This window comes from Vicia villosa, linkage group LG7 (genome assembly GCF_029867415.1).
Source record: "Vicia villosa cultivar HV-30 ecotype Madison, WI linkage group LG7, Vvil1.0, whole genome shotgun sequence".
Classification (NCBI taxonomy): domain Eukaryota; kingdom Viridiplantae; phylum Streptophyta; class Magnoliopsida; order Fabales; family Fabaceae; genus Vicia; species Vicia villosa.
Genome location: NC_081186.1, coordinates 73,302,482 through 73,325,776, shown reverse-complemented (window position 1 = coordinate 73,325,776; position 23,295 = coordinate 73,302,482). Strand labels below are relative to the sequence as shown.

At 33.7% G+C, this 23,295-nt stretch overlaps 2 protein-coding genes across 8 annotated transcripts; one reads left to right on the top strand and one right to left on the bottom strand.

Annotated features, from left to right (window-relative positions):
- Nucleotides 1–4,791: 4,791 nt before the first annotated feature.
- Nucleotides 4,792–7,701, top strand: LOC131620805 (exocyst complex component EXO70B1-like). Of its 3 annotated transcripts, none has more exons than XM_058891972.1 (2): nt 4,794–5,490; nt 5,821–7,701. In XM_058891972.1, the coding sequence occupies exons 1-2, from the start codon at nt 5,346–5,348 to the stop codon at nt 7,470–7,472; spliced, it is 1,797 nt and encodes a 598-aa protein (XP_058747955.1). In that variant the 5' UTR covers nt 4,794–5,345; the 3' UTR covers nt 7,473–7,701. The 3 variants fall into 3 exon arrangements, with proteins under 3 accessions (XP_058747954.1, XP_058747955.1, XP_058747956.1); XM_058891973.1 differs by having other exon boundaries at nt 4,797–5,490; nt 5,881–7,701; XM_058891971.1 differs by having other exon boundaries at nt 4,792–7,701.
- A 2,242-nt stretch (nt 7,702–9,943) lies between these two features.
- LOC131620803 (exocyst complex component EXO70C2-like) lies at nt 9,944–18,170 on the bottom strand. 5 transcript variants are annotated; one of them, XM_058891967.1, is made up of 6 exons: nt 17,665–18,170; nt 16,271–17,486; nt 13,327–13,462; nt 12,663–12,718; nt 10,579–10,739; nt 9,944–10,382 (listed from the first exon to the last, which is right to left on the bottom strand). In XM_058891967.1, the coding sequence occupies exons 1-6, from the start codon at nt 17,936–17,938 to the stop codon at nt 10,279–10,281; spliced, it is 1,947 nt and encodes a 648-aa protein (XP_058747950.1). In that variant the 5' UTR covers nt 17,939–18,170; the 3' UTR covers nt 9,944–10,278. The 5 variants fall into 5 exon arrangements, with proteins under 5 accessions (XP_058747950.1, XP_058747948.1, XP_058747949.1 ...); XM_058891965.1 differs by having other exon boundaries at nt 16,271–18,168; XM_058891966.1 differs by lacking the exons at nt 12,663–12,718; nt 13,327–13,462 and having other exon boundaries at nt 16,271–18,170.
- Between the last annotated feature and the right edge of the window lie 5,125 nt (nt 18,171–23,295).

Here is a 23,295-nt window from a genome sequence, read left to right as displayed (position 1 = left end):
ATGTATGTTATACCAATGGTGGATAATTCAATATGTTGAATTGTGATGGATGTGTTAGACGTAGTATTATGATGATGTAAATCTCATGGTGTTGTTGTGTGGATTGATGTACTTGGTACATAATTGTGGAATGTATTATTGTTGTATGCATTGTGTGATGAGTCGAGATATGATAATGTGATCATGTGGTGATTGTTTTGATGTCTAATGATGTTATTGTGATTGAATGATGCATATATATAAACATACTTTGATGATGATGATGATGAAATGAGTATTTGGAGATGTTACTCATTAGACTTGACGATGTTATAAGTATGTTCATGTATGTTTGCATTCATTCATGTTCATTGATGATACTGTATCCATAAGGGTGTGTTGGATCAGTGAAGGGCATGATTCCCATTGTGTGGAATCTGTGCCGGCAGGGCCGTATCTTGATGATGTTGGATCGGTCATGGGTTATTCCCATTTGATGATGTTGGTACCACATGCATAATGTCAGTTGCATTCATATGCATAATTTTATAACATGATTGGATGTTTTCCAGTGTTATAAATATTGATAATGTGTTGGTTGTTTATGATGATGAAACTTGCCTGAATATATGTTGATGTTGGGTGAATATTATACTGTTGATGTTCTATCGTTTATGAACTGATAACATTGTTTTATTGTGAATGAGACTCACCCTTACTGTTGATCATTTTCAGATTGAGGATAGCGGATGTTCGACTCGGTGAGGATTAGCTCATGAGTCAGTTGTTTAGTTAGCGTTAGGTGTCATGCTCTGATAGTTGTAACACTGGGGACGCGATGTTTAGAGTTTATGTTTTGTAACTCTAGTTATGTTTTGATGTTTGAAGGATTAGTTTGAAAGATGTTAAACTTAATCTGTTTGATTTAATTCCGCTGTGTTGACATGAATTGTTTTGATTAATGAGAATTGCCTCAGTGAATGCATGACATGACTGAACGATGTTTTTGATTTATTTTCGAATTGTGGCACCCTTATTTCATGTACTCTGAATAAACTTATTTAATTTGCCGCGGGGTTTAGAAGGGTGTTACACTTATCACTACCTTGGACTCCATCTCAAACGTTACCATTACGTTCTGCTCCAAACGCGTTTCGACTGCATTTTTCAAACTGCTGCAGCTGCTACTGCTGCTATCCAATAGCTTATTACTGCCATAATTCTCCTCTGTGATCATTGACCAGAAGCGTGTTATCATCATCCACCTCCTACCGGGCAACCTTAGCCCCATAGCTTTGTTTTCCCTTGGTTTCGCATTACAATCTCTTGCGAAATGACCAATTCTATGACAACTGTAACACTTCACATTATTCTTGTCAATCTTCTTAGTGTAGTTTCCTTGACCACTACCTTTGGAGCTTCTCTCACCTCTTTGCCCCATTGAAGCCTTCGAATTTTCAGAATCTTTTCCACCAAAATTCTGGAAATTTTCCTTCCCTTTCGAAATCCATTTTTCTTTCGATCTTTTGCTCTTCTTGTTGAACCGTACTTGTAGAGCAGTCTCCGCTTTAGCTTTATCGTTTTCTCTTTCATCCATCCTTTATTCTTGAGCCTCATCGGAGCTTTGAAGCTCATATTTGCTCAACATCGAAAGGTCTTTCGATTCTTCAATCGCCACCAATATATTGTCGAACCTTGACGTTAAAGAACGCAAAATCTTCGACACAACATTTTGCTCCAAAATAGTTTCCCCGCAAGAATTGATTTGATTCACCAAACCTTTATTTCGCATCACATAATTGTTATTCATTTCTTTCTCTTCCATTTGAGTCAATTTGAATTGTTGTTTGTGAGTTTGTAACCTCGTGGACTTTGCTTTATCTGCCCCTGCATAAGCTTTCTCTAATATCTCTCAAGCTTGCTTCTCTGAATTGTAATCGCCAACTTTCTCAAAGTTGTCACCATCTACGCAAGAATGAATCAAGAACAACGCCTTGTAATCCTTCTTTTTTTCCTTGAATGCAGCCTTCAAAGCCTCTATAGCTTCTGCCCCAAGTGGTGTAACTCCATTCTTGATCACCTCAAGAACGTCTTGAAACCTAAACAATACCTTCATTTGTTTGGACCATTTGTCGTAGTACTTCGAATCGAGAATTGAAATATTTGTGGGAAGACTATCGTTGGAAACAATACTCATATTTGCAGTGGATTAATGGATCAGAACCAAGGCTCTTGATGTCAAATGTTGGAACATACCAAAATTTATGGTGAATCAATGGAGAAAATGTGTTAATCGAAGAAGATGAAGAGAGAAATTAGAGAGAATGAGAGTAAATTAAGAGTGAGGAGAAAATTTTAACAAATGGCATTAACCTTTCAATGTTACAACTGAGAGATATTTATACAAGCTAAACAAAACAAGTGGGATTTAAAACAACTCAAAACTAAGCCAAAAAACCTAAAACACGGGCTCGTAATTGGTTACGCCAAACACCATAAACGATTACATCTTCGATAATCCAGAAAACATAACTAAAAAATGCTCCCACAAGCTTATACCATGCATTTGCGTAATCGAATACGCCCACAAAACAGTAAGTTCATGCATTTCAGAACAACTTATTTTTTAAGTTGTTTCCACCAAAAATGCTCCCACAAGCTTATACCATGCATTTCAATTACTACTTAAAATCTCTGAAGTTTAGGGTTTAAGAAACTCACCAATGCATAAAAAATTGTCTAATGTTGTCATGGAAGGAAATTGAAAACGAGATTGGCAAATGGATTAAAGTTTCTAATGTCAGCTTTGAAGATATTGTTCTCCAGGGAACGACCACTTTACAATCATGTTTTCTTTGGGTTCACCTCCTCCGCTGATTTATCGTTTATGGATGTTTGCAAGGAATCCACACTTCAGCTGCTGAATTTTGATGATGCTATAGCCATAGGAAGCAGACCTCATTCCAGAGTTTTAGTTTTTGTTCTGAAATCAATCCAATGGGTAACCAACTTGGAAGAGATTGGGGGAGGCTATCAGAGGCATTTTCACAGTGTTGGCGAATCTGATTCGCCTAGATCCAGCAAATACAGCAGTTCCCGGAGACTGAATTCATCCAATTACACGTTACGTGATGAACTACCTCCGTACCGCTAGTTAGTCGCAGTATTGAGGATAGAGTGTATTCATCTATGAAGCACGGATATGATACGAGTATCGGATACGATACGTATCCGATACGTATTCGATACGGTGATATGTTACTAATTAAATAATATAAGATACAATACGTTTAAGATACGTATATAAAAATTAAAATTAAATACTAAATTATATCATAGAAATAGAAAATAAATATTGAGAATTGAAAAGTTATGATTAGTAAATAATACTTATTATAGGAATGGAATCGAAATATTAAGAAATATTAAGAATTGAAAAGTTATGATTAATAAAATTTATGATTAAAAATATGAATGACTTTCAAATATTATGATTGAAAGAAAGTAACTATTATAAGAATGGAAAAGAAGTATTGAGAATTGAAAAGTAACTATTCATAGTCCTCTCTCAGTGCATATGCGTTTGATTATAGATATATTAGAGAGCCACTTGGAATCCAAATCAAAAATCTACTAGGACCTTGCTTTGTACTATGTTTTCTTGATGAATAATAGCAGGTACATTGTTCAAAAGACTAAAGATAGAGTTAGGAGCACTTTTTAAAAGTGATTGAGTCAAAAAACGCACAGCAAAAATGTTATGAACATGCTTTTGATGCTAAGAGAAATAGAGATAAATTATGTTAAAAGATGCTAAGAAATATAAAACTAACTTCTTCATTTATTTCATTTGATGATCATTACATTCACCAACCATCTATTTATAACATATCTAGATCCTTCTAATAGATGATGACTGACTACTATTAATTATAATGAGCTTAGGCTATGTTTGGGAGTTTGGAGGGGAAGGGAAGGGAGGACTTTGAAAAATAGGAGGAATTGGGTGAAAAAGATAAAAAGATTTTGGGTAGAAGGGTTTTGGAGGGTTTGAGTTTATTCATAATACCAAAAACCCCATAAAATGGGGGAACTCAAAAAATGTATTGAAGGAGGGTTTTGGAGGGTTTTGAAGGGCTTACATAAATTTTCCAAATATCTTTTAGGTTGTTATACTATTTTGAAAATTAAAAATTTTGTAATGATAATAACTCTTTTATCATTCTAAACAAATTCATTTTTTCACAAAATGTCAAATATTTTCCTAGACTTTTTTAAAATTTTGTTTTTGGAAGTCTTCCCCTTCCCTCCCCTCCAAACTCCCAAACATAGCCTTATAGAACTTGGGCCTAATTCATTACATTCCACCGATCTTGAAAATTCACCTTGTCTTCAAGGTGTAATCCAAAAAATAGTAACTAATATATGCTCTAACTTATAATTAAATCAAAGCCCAAAACTACTAGATTTTTATTTTATCACTAATTCAAAAGTTTTTTTTTTTTTTAAATCCCATCTTATGTCACTCGCCTATGCTCATAAATCTTAGATTTTTTTTTTTTTTTAAATGGAATGCAGCTGTATGCACTAATGTAAATTTCAGCACATGGGAGAGAAAAAGTAGTGGGATGGAAGTAGGACGTGTGGCAAGCCGAAATTGGATGGGAAAATTGAATTGGGATGGTGGTGGACAGATTTCATTAGTGATGATGATTTTTTTTTTCTTCTTTCTCCCTTCTCTTTCTTCTTCAACGCGGGTGCAGTAACTATGCATAGATAAAAATCTATGCACTATGCATAGATTATTATGGACCATTGAATTATTGGATCAAATTCTAGACATCAATTGTTATTACTCAATATTCACCACTCAATATACAATACTCAATACTCAATACTAGATTAAAAGCATGATCCAATGGCTTATGTAGACTTATGCATGGTTCAATACTCAATACTAGATTAAAAGCATGATCCAATGGCTTATGTAGACTTATGCATGGTGCATAAGTAAAATCCTTATGCATATTAGGCAAAGCCCTTCAACTCCATGAACACTATCAAAGAAGCCTCGGTCCCATCAAGACATCAGAGTTTTGATTCTCTTATGATAGTTAATTTGAAATTTATGGCCATACACCAGTACATAATACTTTTATTTTTATCTTTATGTAAAGAAAGGCTTGTTTTAGTCAATTCCTACTACCATTACCCATTTCTTAAATTTATATAGTTTTTGGTCTGTTTCCTCGAAGTTCATTAGAAATAACAGGATAGCTTCCTAAAGAAAACAGAAAATTGTTCACATCTCAGTATATATGTCTCTATGAAAGGAGTTTCAACTCTTAACTCACTTAAGAGAGAACATGAAGCATGTTATCATCCAAATTCAGAGATGGTTGATGCATATAAAGGTATGGAGAGTTGTGGGCTTCACTTCAGCGGTTGTTGGATTGGTTTGTTATGCTCTCAGTTCTTCCTTCAACCATCTATTTGGAAATTGGAATTTATGTAAGATATTTCTTTACACCGTTTTCAGTATCATCATCTGCTTCCTGATTTTATTTGCAATGATATGTAACAACTTCAGAAATCTCAGGTTCAAAGTTCAATTCGCTTTTTTGGTTTTAACCCTCACCTCAGTGTATTCCTTTTTTTCTGATAAAATGATGAATGGGAAACCCGATGTGTATAGTATCATTTCAAATGCTGCCTTTGCTATCATGTCACTCAGTTTGTCGCGGCAAACTCAGTGCGGATTCGAAGTGGATCTTCTTTACTTTTTTCTTGGATGTTTAATTGTCCAACTGATGAAGATTAAATTACAGTTATTCATTGTAGGTGCTGGCTTCAGCTATTCCCTTATTATTATTCGTTCTTCTTTTCCTTCTGTTTCCGTAGATGTAGCATCGGGTAATGAGCACCCTGGACTCCAAGATGAACATTCGGTAGTTGTTGACATCTTTTCTCAACAATTGGTATGCACTGATATCGCTAGTAGCATGATGGAACAACTAAGGACTTGTGTGAAAGCGATTCAACAGGAAAATCTTAATGTCATCAATAGTCTTTTGGAGCAGAAAATAGAATTCTTTGACAATGCATCTGAACTGATGTTGTCTGAACAGAGTTCGGAAGGAGTGGTCATGTTGGAATTGCTCTTGCCGGAAAGTGAAACTATCAATAATCTTCAAGATATAGTGAAGTTAATGGTGAGCGCTGGTTTTGAAAAGGAGTGCGCTAATGTGTACGGTAGTTGCATGAGGGAATGCTTGGAGGAGTGCCTAATAAATCAATTATTAGGTTTGGAGAATCGTACTATCGAAGATGTTAACATGATTCCGTGGAAGGATCTCAAAGACCCAATTAGAAGATGGATTAAGACTTCTAAGGTTGCTCTCAATATATTGTTCCCCACTGAGCGGCAACTATGCGATCTTGTTTTTCTCGGATTCTCCACAGCTTCCGATCTCTCATTTACAGAGATTTGTAGGGGATGTACTAATCATTTGCTGAAGTTTGCCGATGCCGTAGCAAAAGGAAGTCGTTCGGCAGAGCAGTTGTTTAAATACCTCGACATGTTTGAAGCATTACGTGACTTAATTCCCAAGTTTGAGTCTCTATTTAGTAACCATTACCGTGTGTCACTGAGGAATGAAGCAAACACAGTTTTGAAGAATTTGGGGGAAGCAATAGTGGGTATTTTCATAGAGTTGGAAAATAGGATTCGCAGTGATCCAGTGAAAGCGGCAGTTCCTGGTGGCAGGCTTCACCCTGTTGTCCGTTACGTAATGAACTACCTAGTCCTCACTTGTGACTATTGGCACACACTGGAGCAGGTGTTTGAAGACTATGGGCAGATGTTGAAGGAATATCGCAGGCTTGACGATCGTGCACCCCCCTCTTCCCTTTTTTCTTTGCAGATGGTTCAGATTTTGGAGGTACTGTACAATAATTTGGAAGCCAAGTCCAAAATCTATAATGAACCTGCTTTGTGTTGTGTTTTCTTAATGAATAGCAGCAGGTACATACTTCAGAAGACAAAAGATAATGAATTAGGGAAACTTTTACCTGATGATGTTATCCAAAACCACGAAGCAAAAGTTTTGTACAATCATGAACAATATCTGAAAAGCTCATGGAGTGAGGTCCTGGGATTTCTGAAGCTGGACGACAATAGAGTAATGCCTCCTACTATGGTAAAGAAGTCGATGAAGAAAAAGCTCAAATCGTTCAACATAATGTTTGAGGAAATATGCAGGGCTCAGTCTTTGTGGTTTGTCTTGGATGAACAACTTAGAGAAATCATAAGAGTTTCTATTGAGAGAAACTTGTTGCCAGCGTATGGAAACTTCATTGGGAGGTTTGAGAGTGTTCTGGAACATGGAAAATTTGATGATGATAAATATGTGAAGTATCAAATGGAGGATATTGAATCAAGACTCAATGATTTGTTTCAAGGAAGCAGTGGATCAACTAAAGCTCAAAATTGACGATAAAGCTGCTGCATAATTTTGTATGTTTGCATTTGTTTGTGTAACTGAAATTAAATAATGATTGTCACAAACTATATTACATTATACTCTCTCCATAGCTCTTTTAAGATTAGACACATTTTTATGGACATGCTTAGAAAGACATCAAATAATTTTTTTAGCACTTAGAAAAGTGCACTACAACTCAGACTTATGTGGGAACAAGATATATATTCAATCATCAAAATCATGAGGTTTGCTAGTTTTATTGCTCTAAATCTTTGGCCTAACATGCAACATAATTACGAGACTAACTCCGAAGTTTTAAAATATTCAATGATTATCAAGACTCCATTAAGCATACATTCCATACTCAATATACTCTTCTCTGTAACAATTGTTTTTAACAAGAAAAAGAAGAGGGGGTGTCTTTTACTTAAAGTTGACTTTGAAAAGGCGTATGATTCTATTTCTTGGAATTATCTTAGATGGATACTAGGGAGAATGGGGTTTGGGAAGAAATGGTTGAAATGGATGGACTCTTGCATTTTCACTAGCCATATGTCCGTTTTGGTAAACGGTAGTGCCACCAAAGATTTTAAGGTTCAAAGAGGATTACGTCAAGGTGATCCAATTTCTCCTTTTCTCTTCGTTCTTGCTATGGAAGGTCTAACCGCTCTCACTAGAAAATCGGTGGAGGTGGGTGATTTTAAGCCGTTCAAATATGGTGTAGAAGATCATGTGGATATTCTCCAATTTGCGGATGACACTGTTATTATTGGAGAGCCCACTTGTGATAATCTTTGGAACATGAAAGTGTTGTTGCGAGGCTTTGAGCTTGTATCCGGTTTAAAAATCAACTTTCACAAAAGCAACATTTTTGGAGTCCACATTGGCGAGTGGTTATTAAACTCGGCTACCTCTTTTCTCTCTTGTAAGAAAGGAAACTTTCCTTTTAAATTCCTCGGCATTTGGATTGGAGAAGGCGTTAGAAAGAAGAGAGTGTGGAAGGACGTCGTGGACAATATCAAATCAAGATTATCAACTTGGAAGGGAAGAAATATTTCAATAGGTGGAAGAGTGACTCTAATTGGTTCGGTGCTTAATGCTATCCCCATTTTCACTTTCTCCTTTTTTAAAGCTCCGAGCAAAATCATCAAAGAGATTAGAGGTCTTCTTAGTAATTTTTTATGGAGTGGAAATGTTAACAAAAGATGCATTCATTGGGTGAAGTGGATAAATGTTTGCAAGCCTAAAGAGAAAGGTGGGTTAGGCATAAGAGATGTAGGCGAAATGAATAAATCTCTTCTTCTTAAATGGAAGTGGAGGATCTTGAAGGAGGATAAAGCAATTTGGAGTAACTTTTTTACTTTTGAGATATCAAAACCCAAAAATTAAGGTGCTTGCCTCTTGTAAAGAAGTTTTAAATCGGGAGGATTCTAGTTGGTGGAGGGACATTATTCTTAACGACTTTAAAGAGGAAAACTCCGTTGAAGGTTTCTCCGATTGGGTCGTTTGTGACTTTAAGAAAGGTAATAGTATTCTTTTTTGGCATAGTAGTTGGTTGGGTGATCAAACTCTTTGCGCCTCTTTTCCGTATTTGTTCGATCTCTCAACCAATAAACTTTGCGCGATTAGTGACGTGCTCTCTTGGAACAATGGCGCCCATTTTTGGAATTTTGAAGTTCTCTTCGGAAGCGACTTGGCCATTCACGGGAGGGGTTCGGTTTTCGAATTTCATATGAGGAGGTTAAAGGAGACTTTGAGCGACATTGTTCCGGACACTTCGGCTAGTGACGACTTCCATTGGAAACTAACTACTAATGGTTGTTTTTCGGTAGCTAGTGTATCCAATTTGGTGTCATATGCAAAGGATTTAACTTGGCCAACTTCTTCTATCAAATTGTTGGAAGTCATTTGGAAGCTTAACATACCGAAAAAGATTAAGATTTTCGGTTGGAGATTTTTTATCAATAGACTTCCTCTAAAAGACCTTTTGGCCAATAGAGGCTTGCCTATTACTACTTCTCTTGATTGCTTATTTTGTACTAATCATTCGGAAACTTTGGAACATCTCTTCTTCCAATGTTTAGTATCAAAAGGGGTTTGGGAAAGAATCTTCCTTTGGTTGGGAAACGAAGTGGAGATTTCTTTTGAAGAATTCAAGAACTTCGGTTGCATTCAAGACAAGGTGAAAGAAGCCAAGACTAGAGCTAAACTTAATTTAATTTGGTTGGCTTTAATTCGGAGCATATGGTTAATGAGGAATGCTATTATCTTTGATAATGCCACTTTTAGCTTCGAAGCGGTAATATCCAACATAATGTTTTACTCTTGGAGATGGATGTGTAATAGTGTTTCCGATCCTAGGCCCATTTTTTATGATTGGTATAAATTACCTTTGAACTAGTTCAACTCTTCTTAGAGTTGTTTCGATGTAAGGGTTGCACCCCTAGTGCGATTTCTAATATCATTGCCTATTAAAAAAAAACAATATGCTGAAACTTCCAAATGAAGATTCCATATGCTGGTAGCAAGATGTTTTTGAAAGATGCAACAATATGCTGAAACTTCCCGATGAAGATTCCATTTGAAAGATGCATGTTTTTGATAGAGTTCAAGCTTTTCTTGGAACCAAACATTGCAAAGGATTGCCATTTCTAAATACCTCCAGTTATTCATCTTGAAAAAATGACACAAAAAAGGATCCACATATTTTTGAGATATCAATGTAAACATGCTCTCTAGCAACTCCATCGTTCCCTCCGTTTGTGCTGAAAGTGAAAATGCTCCGTCTCCATTAACAACGTTCATTTCCTGTGACTTAATGACAGAAAGAAGATAGCATACGACGCTTTCCATCATAGGATGATACCCACTGTCGGCAGGACCAGCTAGCTTTTCCATGTATAGTGTTTATGGATTCGGCTGTAGAATTTAATGTCATAATTCTGGATACAATTACCTTGAATTTGAATAAAATTCTAGACTTTTGACATCTTATTAATTGAAGTCGAAATTCCTCTATTTATCAATACAAATTTTTTGTCTATTTACGATATAGATATAAATATTATATTAATTGAATAAATTTTGTAAAAGAATATTCAACTAGTTTTGTCACCTGGTGTGCCTGATTGTGATGCTGGTCTTATTAAGGGACTGTTGCAGGAATGTCCATGATAGTATATTATTTCAAACACGTTTGGATTCTCACCAAGTTGTTGTATACTCTTTCTGGCTCGACACGCACGTTGCTTCATGTGGTAACACCTGTAGATACTCCTGAAACAAAATTAAATGTTTCAAATCGGTTGTTAACTGATTGAATTGTAATTTATTTTAAATTATTATTTGTTCCATAAATTAAGATGTTTTTGTTTTTCGTCCTTATTTTCTTTTTAAATAAAATTCTTTAAGTATTAAATTTTATTTGATTTTAATCTCTAAAATTATAAAACGCAATATCTGCGAATTTACTGCGGATTTTAATTTTATAAACTAAAATATTCAGCAATCATTTTTAAAAAAATAAAATACATAGACGAAAATAAAAAACACGCTAATTTATAGATATAAAAAACTATTTAAGCTTTTTTAATAAATATTTTAGCTTGCAGTATTTTTGTAGTTGACAAAGTAATATTTTTCTCCCTAAACCAATATTTTTAAAATCAAATCGAATCGGTCGGACCGATCGAATCGAAAATCAAAAAGGTTACCGGTCTAATCTGATTGGTGTATCGGGTATGCTATTGAATTGGTGGGAATCAGTCAAAATCAGAATCGATAGTTTTGGAAAATCAGGGTCAAATGCATGCTTTTTTTCTCGAAAAAAAAAGACTTCGTTTTCATAATTTTTTTTTAAAAATTAATTAAAATATAATTAGACTTTATTCAAAACTTATTTGAAACAACTTTTCCTTGTTAGCAATTATACCTGGTTTTAAATTTATATTTTGTATTATTTTGTTGTGACTGATGATTATATTTAGAATTTAAATTTAAAGAATGACATGTGAAATTATTGATTCGACCGATTTAATAAATATATATCCTTGTTATAGAGACCTGTTTATTCAACCGAATTATCTAGTTTAACTCGATTTAACCATGCAGTTCAACTAGTGACTCAGTGGTTCGATCAATAATTCAATGACCAATATCCTTACCAGTTGATAACCAGTCTAACTTTTAAAACATTAACAGAACGTGATTTTCTAATTAATTTATGTTATTTTATACACTTAAATGATTTTGAATACGTAATATTTTATAATATGTTTAGTTATTTTTTAATAAAGTTGATAGTATTTTTTTAAAAAAATTTATTCAATTCGAAGTTAAAATCTATAATTTAACTTAAATGATATTAGTTCAACTTATATTTTAAAAATTTATTTAAATATCAAGGTGTTCATATCCGCACCCATATCAATTAATTTTAGTAGGCAATTATCCAAACACGTGATTATACTCATTTTACTCATTTTTATGAGTTTTAATCCTACTCGTTATGGGTATTTTTGTGGGTGCTCACGGGGGATGGGTTATATTGTCATTCTTAGGTTTGAGCAAGTGAGACTTAAATTGACAGGGTACTGGGGTGGGGCAAATATGAGTTTTCCTTTTGCATATCCAAATCTAAATTTTGGTTAAATATTTATTTCCCACCACAAACTCACATGGGGATAAATAACTGAATTCAAAATTCGTTTCAAACAGATTTGGGTATCTTACCTCATCTCATTCCTGTACAGGAGTCAAATTTTTAAATTGAAATGGTCATTTTCTCAAACTAATAATTTGTCTCGAATTCTAACAAATATTAAAAATAATAAATTAAACAATTGTGAAATTTTTTGACAAACATTTTAAATATTTCAAACAATAAAATACAAACCAAAATATCAATGTACTACTAATAAAATAATTGATATTATAAATTTTTAAAATAGAAGTATTTCAATTATCAACGAGGTGAATTTGAGGTTCGGGGTGAATATTAGTATTTTCATTATTCGGCTCGTACCCATCTTTTAAAAACATAAAAAAATTCAAACTCATACTATACACTCAATTAAAATAGATTTTACCCATCAAACTCGAAGTGAGCTTGGGCAAATATCCACATGGATTTTGTTGTCATGTTAAACTTAAATTGATCAAGTCAAAATATAAATTAATTATTCAATTGACTATGCGTACCAAGGATATTTGAAGCCAATCTCCTCTTCCAGGGTCGACCCATGACGTCTTGAGTCCTGAGACAAAATTTAAAATTAAATATTTTTAATATAGTAAAAAATTTCTAAAATTAATACAATTTAGATATTTTAAAGTGTAAAATATTAAATTATTATAATTAATTTTATTTTAATTAATAAAAAATCAATTCATTTAAACACTCTTCTATTTATTTAAAAAAATTATAATTCAAAAACAATGTCACAATTATAAAAAAAAATTGTAGATATTAAGTCTCCTATTATATTAAAAAATTAAACAAAAACTTATTATTTATATGTGTGATTTTTAAAATAACAAATCAAACAATATACATTATAAATATTTGTTATTATTATATATTCTAAATAGGTGTTATTATTTAATTGATGAGTTTAAAGGTAGTGCACTGACGGTGTAAATAAACTTTACAAATTGTATTTTAATTGGATACATGGTTGTGATTGGTTGACAGTGTAAAAATATTTTACACTGTCAGTGCATATCCTTTTTTCTCTTAATTGATATATAATATAATTTAAAAAGTTATTTTAAAAAATCAATTAACAAAATTATATAAATATGAAATAAAAATTTAAGGCCCTAGGCAGTAGTTTGGTGGCCTATTCCTAGGGCCGGTCCTGACCAATTTTGTTCCGTATAATTTCCATGTAAACCCGTCTTGATGTATAAGCATTTTATACAGTATTTGATATGTGCTTCCAAACTGTTGTGTAGGAGATATCACTAATGTTCTCATATTCTGAGTTGTTTTCCTGCGTCTGATTAATGGCAGGAGACAATCATTAAAGCAATGTGGAAAAAAAAAAGTAATTATAGAGTCTAATTAGTGCAGGAGACAATAATTAAAACTGTGAAAAATAATAATTATAAAGATAAAAATAGGTAGTAATATTTGGACTTATATCCTCTCTTTTATTTTTCTCTTTTACGCTCTTCTAACTATTTTTTTTTTAATAAAGTCTCATATATTAGAAAGAATAAAAGGCCCAAGATATAAAAGATATAAGAACCATGGATTTCCAAACCACCATGGATTTTATAGGCGGGATATCACTGGATCATACCGATTTGGGCTAAGAAAGAACAATAGAAGGATTTTTGTAACAATAAACCTCCTTGAGAGATAGCTCGTCGAATAAAGAATGAGGCCAGTGCAAAAGATCCAATTATGAAGGTGACACGATAGGTAATATTCGTTGACGAAGAAAAGGGAAAAGCTGATCCCAGTCAGCCGGAAAAACTCCATTGACCATCGATGAAAAAAATCAGCAACTTTAGACAAAACGACAATTCCGTTGGAACGGAGAATCTCAAGAGAAAAGTCTTCAATAAGCGGCGGTCCGCACCACCTATCCTACTAAAAATTGATTGCAGCGCCATTACCAACAGACCAAACACCAATATCCTTAATAAGAAGAACCTCCGCTTTGATGGAGGACCAAATAGGCGAAAAAATGTGGAACTTAATCGGACTGTAATTCTTAAGGACCCTACTCTTCAAAATGAAGGCCCAATGCTCCTGACCAATAAGCATATCCCAAGCTAATTTAAGGTTACAGGCCTCATTGAGCTTGATTAAAGATCTGAGACCTAAGCCACCATGTGCATAAGGTTTACACATCTTTTTCCAAGCCACTTGAACAAGTTTTCTGTTCTCGACTGAACCAGTCCAAATAAAATTGTGGCAAGTCAAGATCCAAGTCAACAACTATAAAAAAAATTATATGCTACAATTGTGAAAAAGAGAGACACAGAAAAATGAATTATAGGTTTCTTTAAGAGAATATTCAAGTGAAAAGATGAATGCAATGAAAAATGATAAAGATACGACAACATTTGCATGTGACAGTGATGTCTACATTATTTATGATGATAATTCCATAAATTTTGCATGTAAGAATTTAACTTGAATTATCGATTCAAGTGTTTCATACCATGTTATTCTTAGGTGTGATTTATTCTCATCTTATAATATTGGTGATTTTGGAATAGGAAACACAAGAAATGAAGGAGTTTGTAAAATTATTGGTAAGAGAGATGTTTGGGTTGAAATTGGTGTTTGATGCAAGTTTAAATTGAAAAATATGAGACATGTTCTTGATATTCATCTCAAATTGATTTCGGTCAAAGTCTTGGATATTAAAGATCATCACACTTACTTTGATAGAGGTGGCATAAATAAAACCACTAAAGGGTCAATGGTGGTAGCAAAAGGGCAAAGCCCCACAATTATTTAGAGAGGGGCATGTGAAGATATGCATGGAGGAAGTGAATGCGTTTGAAGATGCCTCTAGTAATTTATGACATACACACTATAGTTAATTGAGTGATTAATGACTCAACATTCTTGCAAAGAAAAAAATCGGTGAAAAGTACTCCTCTAAAAACTTAAACTCGTTATTTTTTTATAAATAACATATAGTTTCCTTTCATCTTAATGGTCCTCATAGGAGGTCAAATATTTTAAATTTAATTCACATTGATGTTTGCATGATGGATGATAAATTTTTAGATACTACATTATATTTTGTTATTTTTATTGACGACCACTCTATAAAAGTGTGGACTTTATACATAATGGAAGAGTCAACATTAACAACAATAATTAAGTTAAACTCTTCAAACTACTCCATTTGAAAACCCGTAATAGAATACATACTCTAATGCAAATATTTGTATGAACATTTGCAAAACAAATGGACGAAGCCAACACGTATGAGAATGAATGGATGAACAGGAAAACTATTGGACAATTTCGACAATAGATAGATCAAAGTGTTTTTCATCATGTTGCACAAGAAACTATTGCGCACACATTATGGATGAAATTGAAAACTTTGTAGAGAGAAAGACAACCAAGAATAAAGCCTCTTATTCATCGTTTGGTGAGCCTCAAGTATAAAGAAAACCCGAATGTTTACAAATACTTGAGAGATTTTTAATGATTAGTAAATCAACTCACAATTATGAAAGACGATGCTTGAAGATTAATTGCAAGTATTGTTACTATTAAGTTCATTGCCATACAATTGGGACATATTTGTGGTTTTGTTAAGTAACTCATCACCACGTAGTGTCTTGAACTAGTTTTAGTTTTAGTATGTTTGTTTTATTTTTAGCTTAACATTATAGAAAGAGATAAGAAAAAAATGTTGAGGTTGATTGAAAATATATATAATGAAGAAGTCTTACATCGTTTAATTTAGTAAAGGAAGAGAGAGTCTAACATTATATAAAATGAGTCTAACATCGTTTAAGTTTTAGCTTGTATTTGACTTTTATATTTTTTTTAAACTTTTGTGTTAGAGTGTTCTGAAGATGGTTAAATATTTGGTTTGAGAATGTTATAACAATTTTTATATATTATTATTCTCTAATTTCATTTGATAGCGGTTGTGGTCTACTTTTCGATTATGCAATTATTCTCTACTTTTCGATTGCGTCTATTATCTAATTTTGCAATTTCCATGTTGTTATTATATTTCTCTTTCTCTATTATTTGTTTTTTCTGAACTATGAAAAAGAAATCAGTTTTTAAACTGTTTTACATAAAGTTTAGATGATACCTTACTCGCGGTTGGCAGGGGAATGCTTCCGAATCTTTCACATTCACCTCATGGGTTAATTCGGGTGAGATAGTGCTCATGTTATCTTGTCCATTGTAGTGCAAAACTTTCCAAGCATATTGTCGGATCCAATCATTCTCCAAAAGGGATCCTAATTCATTATCTTTTGCAATTGGGATTATGTACGTGCCATTGTTCATCAAGAAAATATCCCCTGAAAAAGAGCCATCGTAGAATTTGGATCTGGCATTTAAATTGCTCTCCAATGACTCCAGATACCTATGCTCTTGCCTGTAAAATTCCTCCAATTGAATGAAAATGTCTCTGATTGCATCTTCCAATTTCTTCCGTGTGGTGTTTGCTTCATTCCTTAGAGACACACTGTATTCATCACAAAAGAACGACTCAATTTCTGGAATTAAGTCACGCAGTGTTTCCAACACCTCCAGCATTTTAAACAAACGGTCTGGGGAATGACTTCCAGAAGCGACGGATTCAGCAAAACTCAACAACTGAACGGTGGTTTCCCTGCAAATCTCCACGAAGGAAAAATCAGCTGCAGATGGGAATCCGAAAAAAATGCGGTCACAGATTCGTCGCTCGCCAGGAAAGAGTATCTTCAGAGTGATATTGAAAGTTTTAATCCATTTCTCAATTTGGGCTTCGAGGACGTTCCATGGCATATTGTGAACGTCCTCGATGCTGAGCTTCTGTAACCCGAACAATCTATGCATTAGGCACTCATTTAAGCATTCCCTACGGCAATTGATGTACACATCGGAAAAATCTTTCTCAAATCCAGAGCTCATCATAACCTTTGCTGTTTCCTCAAGGCCTTTGATGGTTTCTGGCTTCAGCGCATCCATCATGAAGTTAGTATCGGTTACCACCAATTCAGAGTATTCCTCAACATATTTTTTTACATAATCCAACACCATTTGAATGAAATTTGAATTTTCACGCCGAAGCTCCGTTACAAATGTCTGAAGTTGTTCCATCATATTACTAATATCAGCGGTGATCACCAATTGTGGTGAACCGATGCTACTGTTATTGGCACTGCTAGTAGCACTAGCAGTATCAGTACTGGTGAGTTGTAGAGAAGCTATAGAAAGAACCACCGAATTTCCATTTTGGAGATCAGAGTGCGGATTATTTGCTCCAGCATCTATTGAAGAAAAGGAAGAACGGAGAATAATAAGGGAATAGCTGAAACCTGCTCCAACAAAAAATAACTGTAATTTAATCTTCATGAGTAGCACAATTAGACATCCAAGGAAGAAGTAGAGAAGATCGATTTCGAATCCGAAATGAGTTTGCCTCGACAGGCTGAGTGACATGATAGCAAAGGCAGCATATGAAATGAGGCTACATAGATCTGGTTTCCCATTCACCTTTTTGTCGAAGAAAAAGGAATAGGCAGATGTGATTGCCAGTACAAGAAATGCTGTATGAGCTTTGAACCGAAGACTTGTGGAGTGTTGTAATAATTTTGCAAAGAAAATCATGAGGCTGATGAAGAAACTGAAAATGCAGTAAAGAAGAATCTTCAAGAGATTCCAATCTCCAAAGAGATAGTTGAAGGAAGAGCTTAGAGCATAACAGAGCAGTCCAACAATAGCTGAGGCAAAGCCTACAAATCTCCACACTTCTGGCTGCACCAGCCATCTCCAAATTTGGGTTAGCATATGCGTCATCTTTTCGAATCCCCACTGAGTTTGTCAAAACAAACTCAACAACATGATAGCAAAGGCAGCGTGTGAAAATGAAGAATATTAAATATATCTATTTAAGTTAAAATTTCAAAGAAAAGGACCAAAGCTGCTTATAGTATGATTTGTAAATTGTATACACGGCGGCTCCAATACTTAAGATATTTTGATGAGATAAGTTTTCCATCAATTCTCTCCACATGTTTACTCTATCCTTAGGATTTATTTCATATCTTCTCAATTATTTATGGCACATACCTGCCTCTCTGTTTTATTACTTTCCAATGAATTATTAGGAAAGTTATTAAGAGCATCTCCAATTATAGTATTTTTCAATGAGTTCTCCAACTAGACATTAATATAATAATTAAATATTGAATCAATTTGTCATGTCATAGTAGAGTTGCATTGCAATCCAACTACTAAAAAATTATGGTACCCAATCAAATTAATTTATAAGTTAAAGTTGTGGGACCCATATGAATTACACCAATAAAATAAATATTAAATAAATTATTTTGAAATGATATGGCTGGTGGGACCCATAAAGAACTCAAAAATGAGTTGCACCATTGGAGATGGTCTAAGAAAGTTCCAACCCAAAGATGGTCCGACTCTTATAGTCTCCTTTTATCATTGATTACATGATTAATTTCAAGTTTTTTAACCTATTATATTTTTTCTTAGGTTTGTTTTCGAGTTCTTTTTTAAAAGATTTTGAAAGAGTACTTTAGAAAATTACATCTATATTTTAATGTATATTTGATATTTAAAAAAATATTAAAATGACAACATTATATTATTATATGCTAAGAAATCATGTTATTTTATTCCTACTATTTTTTTTTTTAATTTTAAACATGTATCAAAATAAGAACGCAGCCCTTCAAAATTGATGTGTTGTGCAAGTATAATCGTACCGGTCTAACGTATTTTGAGGTTTAAGGCGAAATTAATTTACAAAATTTTCAAATTATTATTTTTTAAAATTAATTAATTTTTTTAAGAACAAAACTTAGGTACAATTCTTTATGTGTGGTTCTTACTATTTTTCAATGAAAATATGACAAGTGTATAATTTTCACTTACAGGTATGCAGATTTCTCCTAGTTTTACTCACTAAATGATATTTAATTATATTTGTCATATTTTCATTAAAAAATAGTAAGAACCACGCCTATAGAATTGTATCTGACATATTCCATGTAAATTGGCACAAGTTTATTCAAATAATGTTGTAATTGAAATAAGTTATTTAAAAATGACATATTCCATGTAAATTGGCACAAGTTTATTCAAATAATGTTGTAATTGAAATAAGTGATTTAAAAATGGCAAAATAAGCAATAGCAGAAGCTAGGTACTATGCTTAGCACTTAGCTATTATGTCTTATGTTTACTTTCTTAAAACTTCTGTAACTAATATTAATTTAGAGGCCTTTTTTCCAGCATTTAAGGCCTATTCCAAGGCTCAAGAAATTGAGGCCTAAGACGACGACCTCACTCTCCTTGAGCTTGGGCCGACTCTGCACTAAATCTAAATTAGTCTCAGATTTTTAACTCAGTATTTTGACATGAATGTGAGATATGAGATGGATATAAATGCTAAATGCAGACAGTTAAGTAACATTTTCGACACCAAATCACAGATTCGCCAAATGGACCTATTCGATAGATGTGGTTATATGATATGAAGACGTTTTTTTACAACAGTAACGATTTGAAGTAGTTCAAGAGCTAAAGACACATAAAAACGAATTAGAAGATAAAAGTCCATGTAACAAGATAAGTGTCGAATTCTGAAGAGATAAACGTTGTTGGCGGTTGATAATGTACCTAGTACATAGGTAGATTTTGTTTCTATAATTAAGGTTGCATTTCGTTATGTTTTCTTTAAAATTCACACTTTTGAACCACAGAGATAATGAATTTATGAGAACTGTATGAACTTGCGCAGGACTGGCCTAATCAACACTGAGGCCCCGTTCTAATTTTAAAAATGAGCCCAAATTTAAAATATAAATATAATTATAAAAATTTAAATAGGATAGAAAGTGTCCTTTTATAAAAATTCTAAAAATTAAATCAAACATATTTCACTAGAAAAATCCCCTCTCATCCCTTCCCCTCCATCTACATCGGACCAAACACAGCCTAACATTGAAAAACTTTTTTGCACTAATACATTTTCTCAAACACTCAACACAAAGTGTCCTTTAAGATTTTTCGAGTTTGATTCTGCAAGTGAATGAGAAATTTTGTGATTGTTTACTAAAAACACCAGTAAACAAATTGGCACGTCCAATGAGACCGTTTTGTGCGAAAATTACACTTCTTACAAATAATGCATGTGCCATGTGCTTTTATGTTTGTTTTTGTTCTTCGCCATCTAAATATTTCCATTTGTTGAGTGATTATGCATCCCAGGAGCGGAAAAATTGTTAGCATGTATAGACCATCAAGGAATTCATCCCATCAGGGAGTTTCTCCTCCCCATAACAACGCTTAAAATGTGGAAAAGCAACCAATCAGAGTGATGACTGGTGGTACAAGCACTTCAACAGCCATTGGAGTAACCTCTCTTGTCGTGAGTCACACGTTAGTTTCGAATGTGACACTAGAAATGGTGATACCACCACCAAATAGCTTTCTTGTTAATCCTGTGGTTACACAAACCAATGTAGGAGGTGCAAGGCCTCAATTTCTTCTAAGTTTTACACTTCCTCTAGTGGTATTAGTATCCATATGGCATGCCAATTACAATGATACTAACCAAGACTTGGTTAACATACTTATCTAACAAATTGACACAATATTCAATCCTTTGATCCAAAATGTCAATCATAGTTATCAACAATTAACACATCAAATGGATTGAATGATTGATTTATTTGGTGCTCCTTAATCATCCATTCATCCAGTTCCTAATAATCAAATGGGTTGAATGATTAACTTATATTTTTTATGTAATCAAATGTGATGAAGTTTTCGACCTTTTAGTTTCTGATGGTCAAACCATAGTGTCAAGGGGCTTAAAGAGCCACCATTGGAACAAACGAAGAAGAAAGGTTTTTGTAAATATCATAACTTTTTTGCCCATAAGACTTCTCAATGTGTTCTTTTTATGGATTTGGTACAAGACACTCTGAAGGAAGACATGCTTAAGTTTGGTGATAAACATAAACCACTAGTGAAAATCGACTTAGACCCCTTGTAAGTCGAGGAGGCCAACTTTGTCTAAGCACCAGAGATCATGATGGTTGAGGTTACTGAGGATCCTAAACCATGGGTCGAAGAGATGAATGTGGTGGTGTAAGATGTGTATAAGAGAGCTGAAGAAGATCTAATTGATTTCCTGAACTGTTGCAAGATCAAAGATTCTGAAGTGATAATGTGACCTTGCTATAGTGAAATTTTTTACAAGGAAACAAAAAAGGATCTCGGGGAAGTCAAATTGCAACAATCAAGAAAGAAGCATTGGGTCGGTCGACTATAAGTTCAAATTTACCTTTGACAAAAGAGGAATCCCTTAGAAGTATCAAGGGTCCCCATGCCAATGGAACAACCAAAAGAAGACATATGTGCCATCTATAGGTGTTCCTTATGACCAATGGATTCGACCCAATGCTAGTCCTGGTGCTAATAAAAAATGTAGAAAATGGTCGAAATAGGCCAAGTTTCATCATACCACGACAATTATTAGGTATCAAAGAACTGCTTTTATAGTTCTAAGAACTATTTGGATAAGAATCCTATGACCATAAAACAGTTGAGGAGGTACCAACGTAAGAAGAAATATGCTTTTTTAAGCTTAAGAATCAAGTGGCAATGTCAACTTGCCACCTCTAACAGTGGCTCAAGTGATGAAGAAACTTGTGAAATAAAGACTTTATATCCCTCATCCAATAGTGGTCAAGTTTAAAGATAATAATCCCATTTCAGCTGAAGATGATGAAATGCTCACTGACAACTTTGAAATTGGGTTTGATGATGAGCTTGAAATCATATGCAACGCTGTTTCTATTTTGCTTATAGATTTTGACAGTGTGATTGAGGTTACCGAGGAGGAGGATGATTGTGTTAGGTGGGAATATGGAGTAAGAAAATAATCTACAGGAGGGTGAGAATATAGATTTTTCAAAAATAATTTTTTGAAGTTTCCGAGTTGAAGATTTAGAGAAAAAATGTGAGAGTTATACTCAAATTGAAATTGGATCATGCAAGCCTTTAATCACTTCACAAATATCAAAGATGACCTAAGGATGATACACAACGGATTCAATTGATTCATTTGTATACTCCACGAGATGTGTGTATACAACAATTAAATTTCAACGAATTCTAAACTCAATAGTTTGTCAAATTTTAATCACGAGTAAAGCTTGATTAGGTTCCAATTCTAACAAAACCTAACTTTAAGTAAAAAATTGCTACCAAATTGAATAAATGATAAACTACTCTAAGAATTGAAAACCTAACCACACAATATGCTAGGAAAATTAAATGAGAGAGTAAAGGATAGATAGAGAGAGCAGACGCTGAGATTTATAGTGCTTCGGCATTTGTCCGCACTTTGCCTAGCTACATGCATTGTTCAATGGTTTCCAATTGGAACCTGCATTGTTCTTTTTTATTTTGACAAATATTGTAAGAGTTCATACAGTCACTTATCCATAATAGTGTTGAGGAAAATATATCTTCTATCTGGATATTGAATTGTATACATCTTAATGCCAAACTCTTCTATGTAATTTTTACTCAATTAATGTTTTTGTATCTTCCAATATCATCAATCTTCTCCAAGCCTTCGTGTGAAGAAATCACCCATTGATCCTACCTATTCCTTGAGCGGTGATTTATCTAGAGATTTGAGAAGAAATCGGCCTTGTCCTTAGCCTTCCACACAGCCCCTACCAAGGCAATCTGGAGAAAAGAACCTCATTCTTTTCATTGAAATTTGTCATCACCAATGACAACAACCTCAATCTTGCAAAAACCTGAAAAATCTTTACCTAATTTTTAAGAACGATTAGTTTCAAGACACCGTCTCCCTCAATAAATTCAAAATCTCTCATTATCCAGATTTGAAATCAAAATAAATATTATTGAAGAAAGAAATTTGTTTACAAGGGTTTTGAACTTTTCAAAAGTGAGGGGTAGTTGATTTGATGGAAAATCACACATAATACTAAAGAGATTCACTAAAGTTATGTAAGGTTGTATGTAAGAAATGATGACAAAATAATTTTATATGTGTTAGAGATTAAGCACAAAAATAAATGAAAAAAGGTAGCTAAACATGAATTAGGAACA

Bases quoted from the DNA above. Each gene is read 5' to 3' on its own strand.
- LOC131620805 (XM_058891971.1), top strand. From the start codon at position 5,346: ATGAAGCATGTTATCATCCAAATTCAGAGATGGTTGATGCATATAAAG.
- LOC131620803 (XM_058891965.1), bottom strand. From the start codon at position 17,967: ATGACGCATATGCTAACCCAAATTTGGAGATGGCTGGTGCAGCCAGAA. The intron at 13,463-16,270 runs GTATCATCTAAA...GCCATTAATCAG, and splicing joins CCCTGCCAACCGCGAGTAAG to ACGCAGGAAAACAACTCAGA. The intron at 10,740-12,662 runs GTACGCATAGTC...ATTTTGTTTCAG, and splicing joins ATTGGCTTCAAATATCCTTG to GAGTATCTACAGGTGTTACC.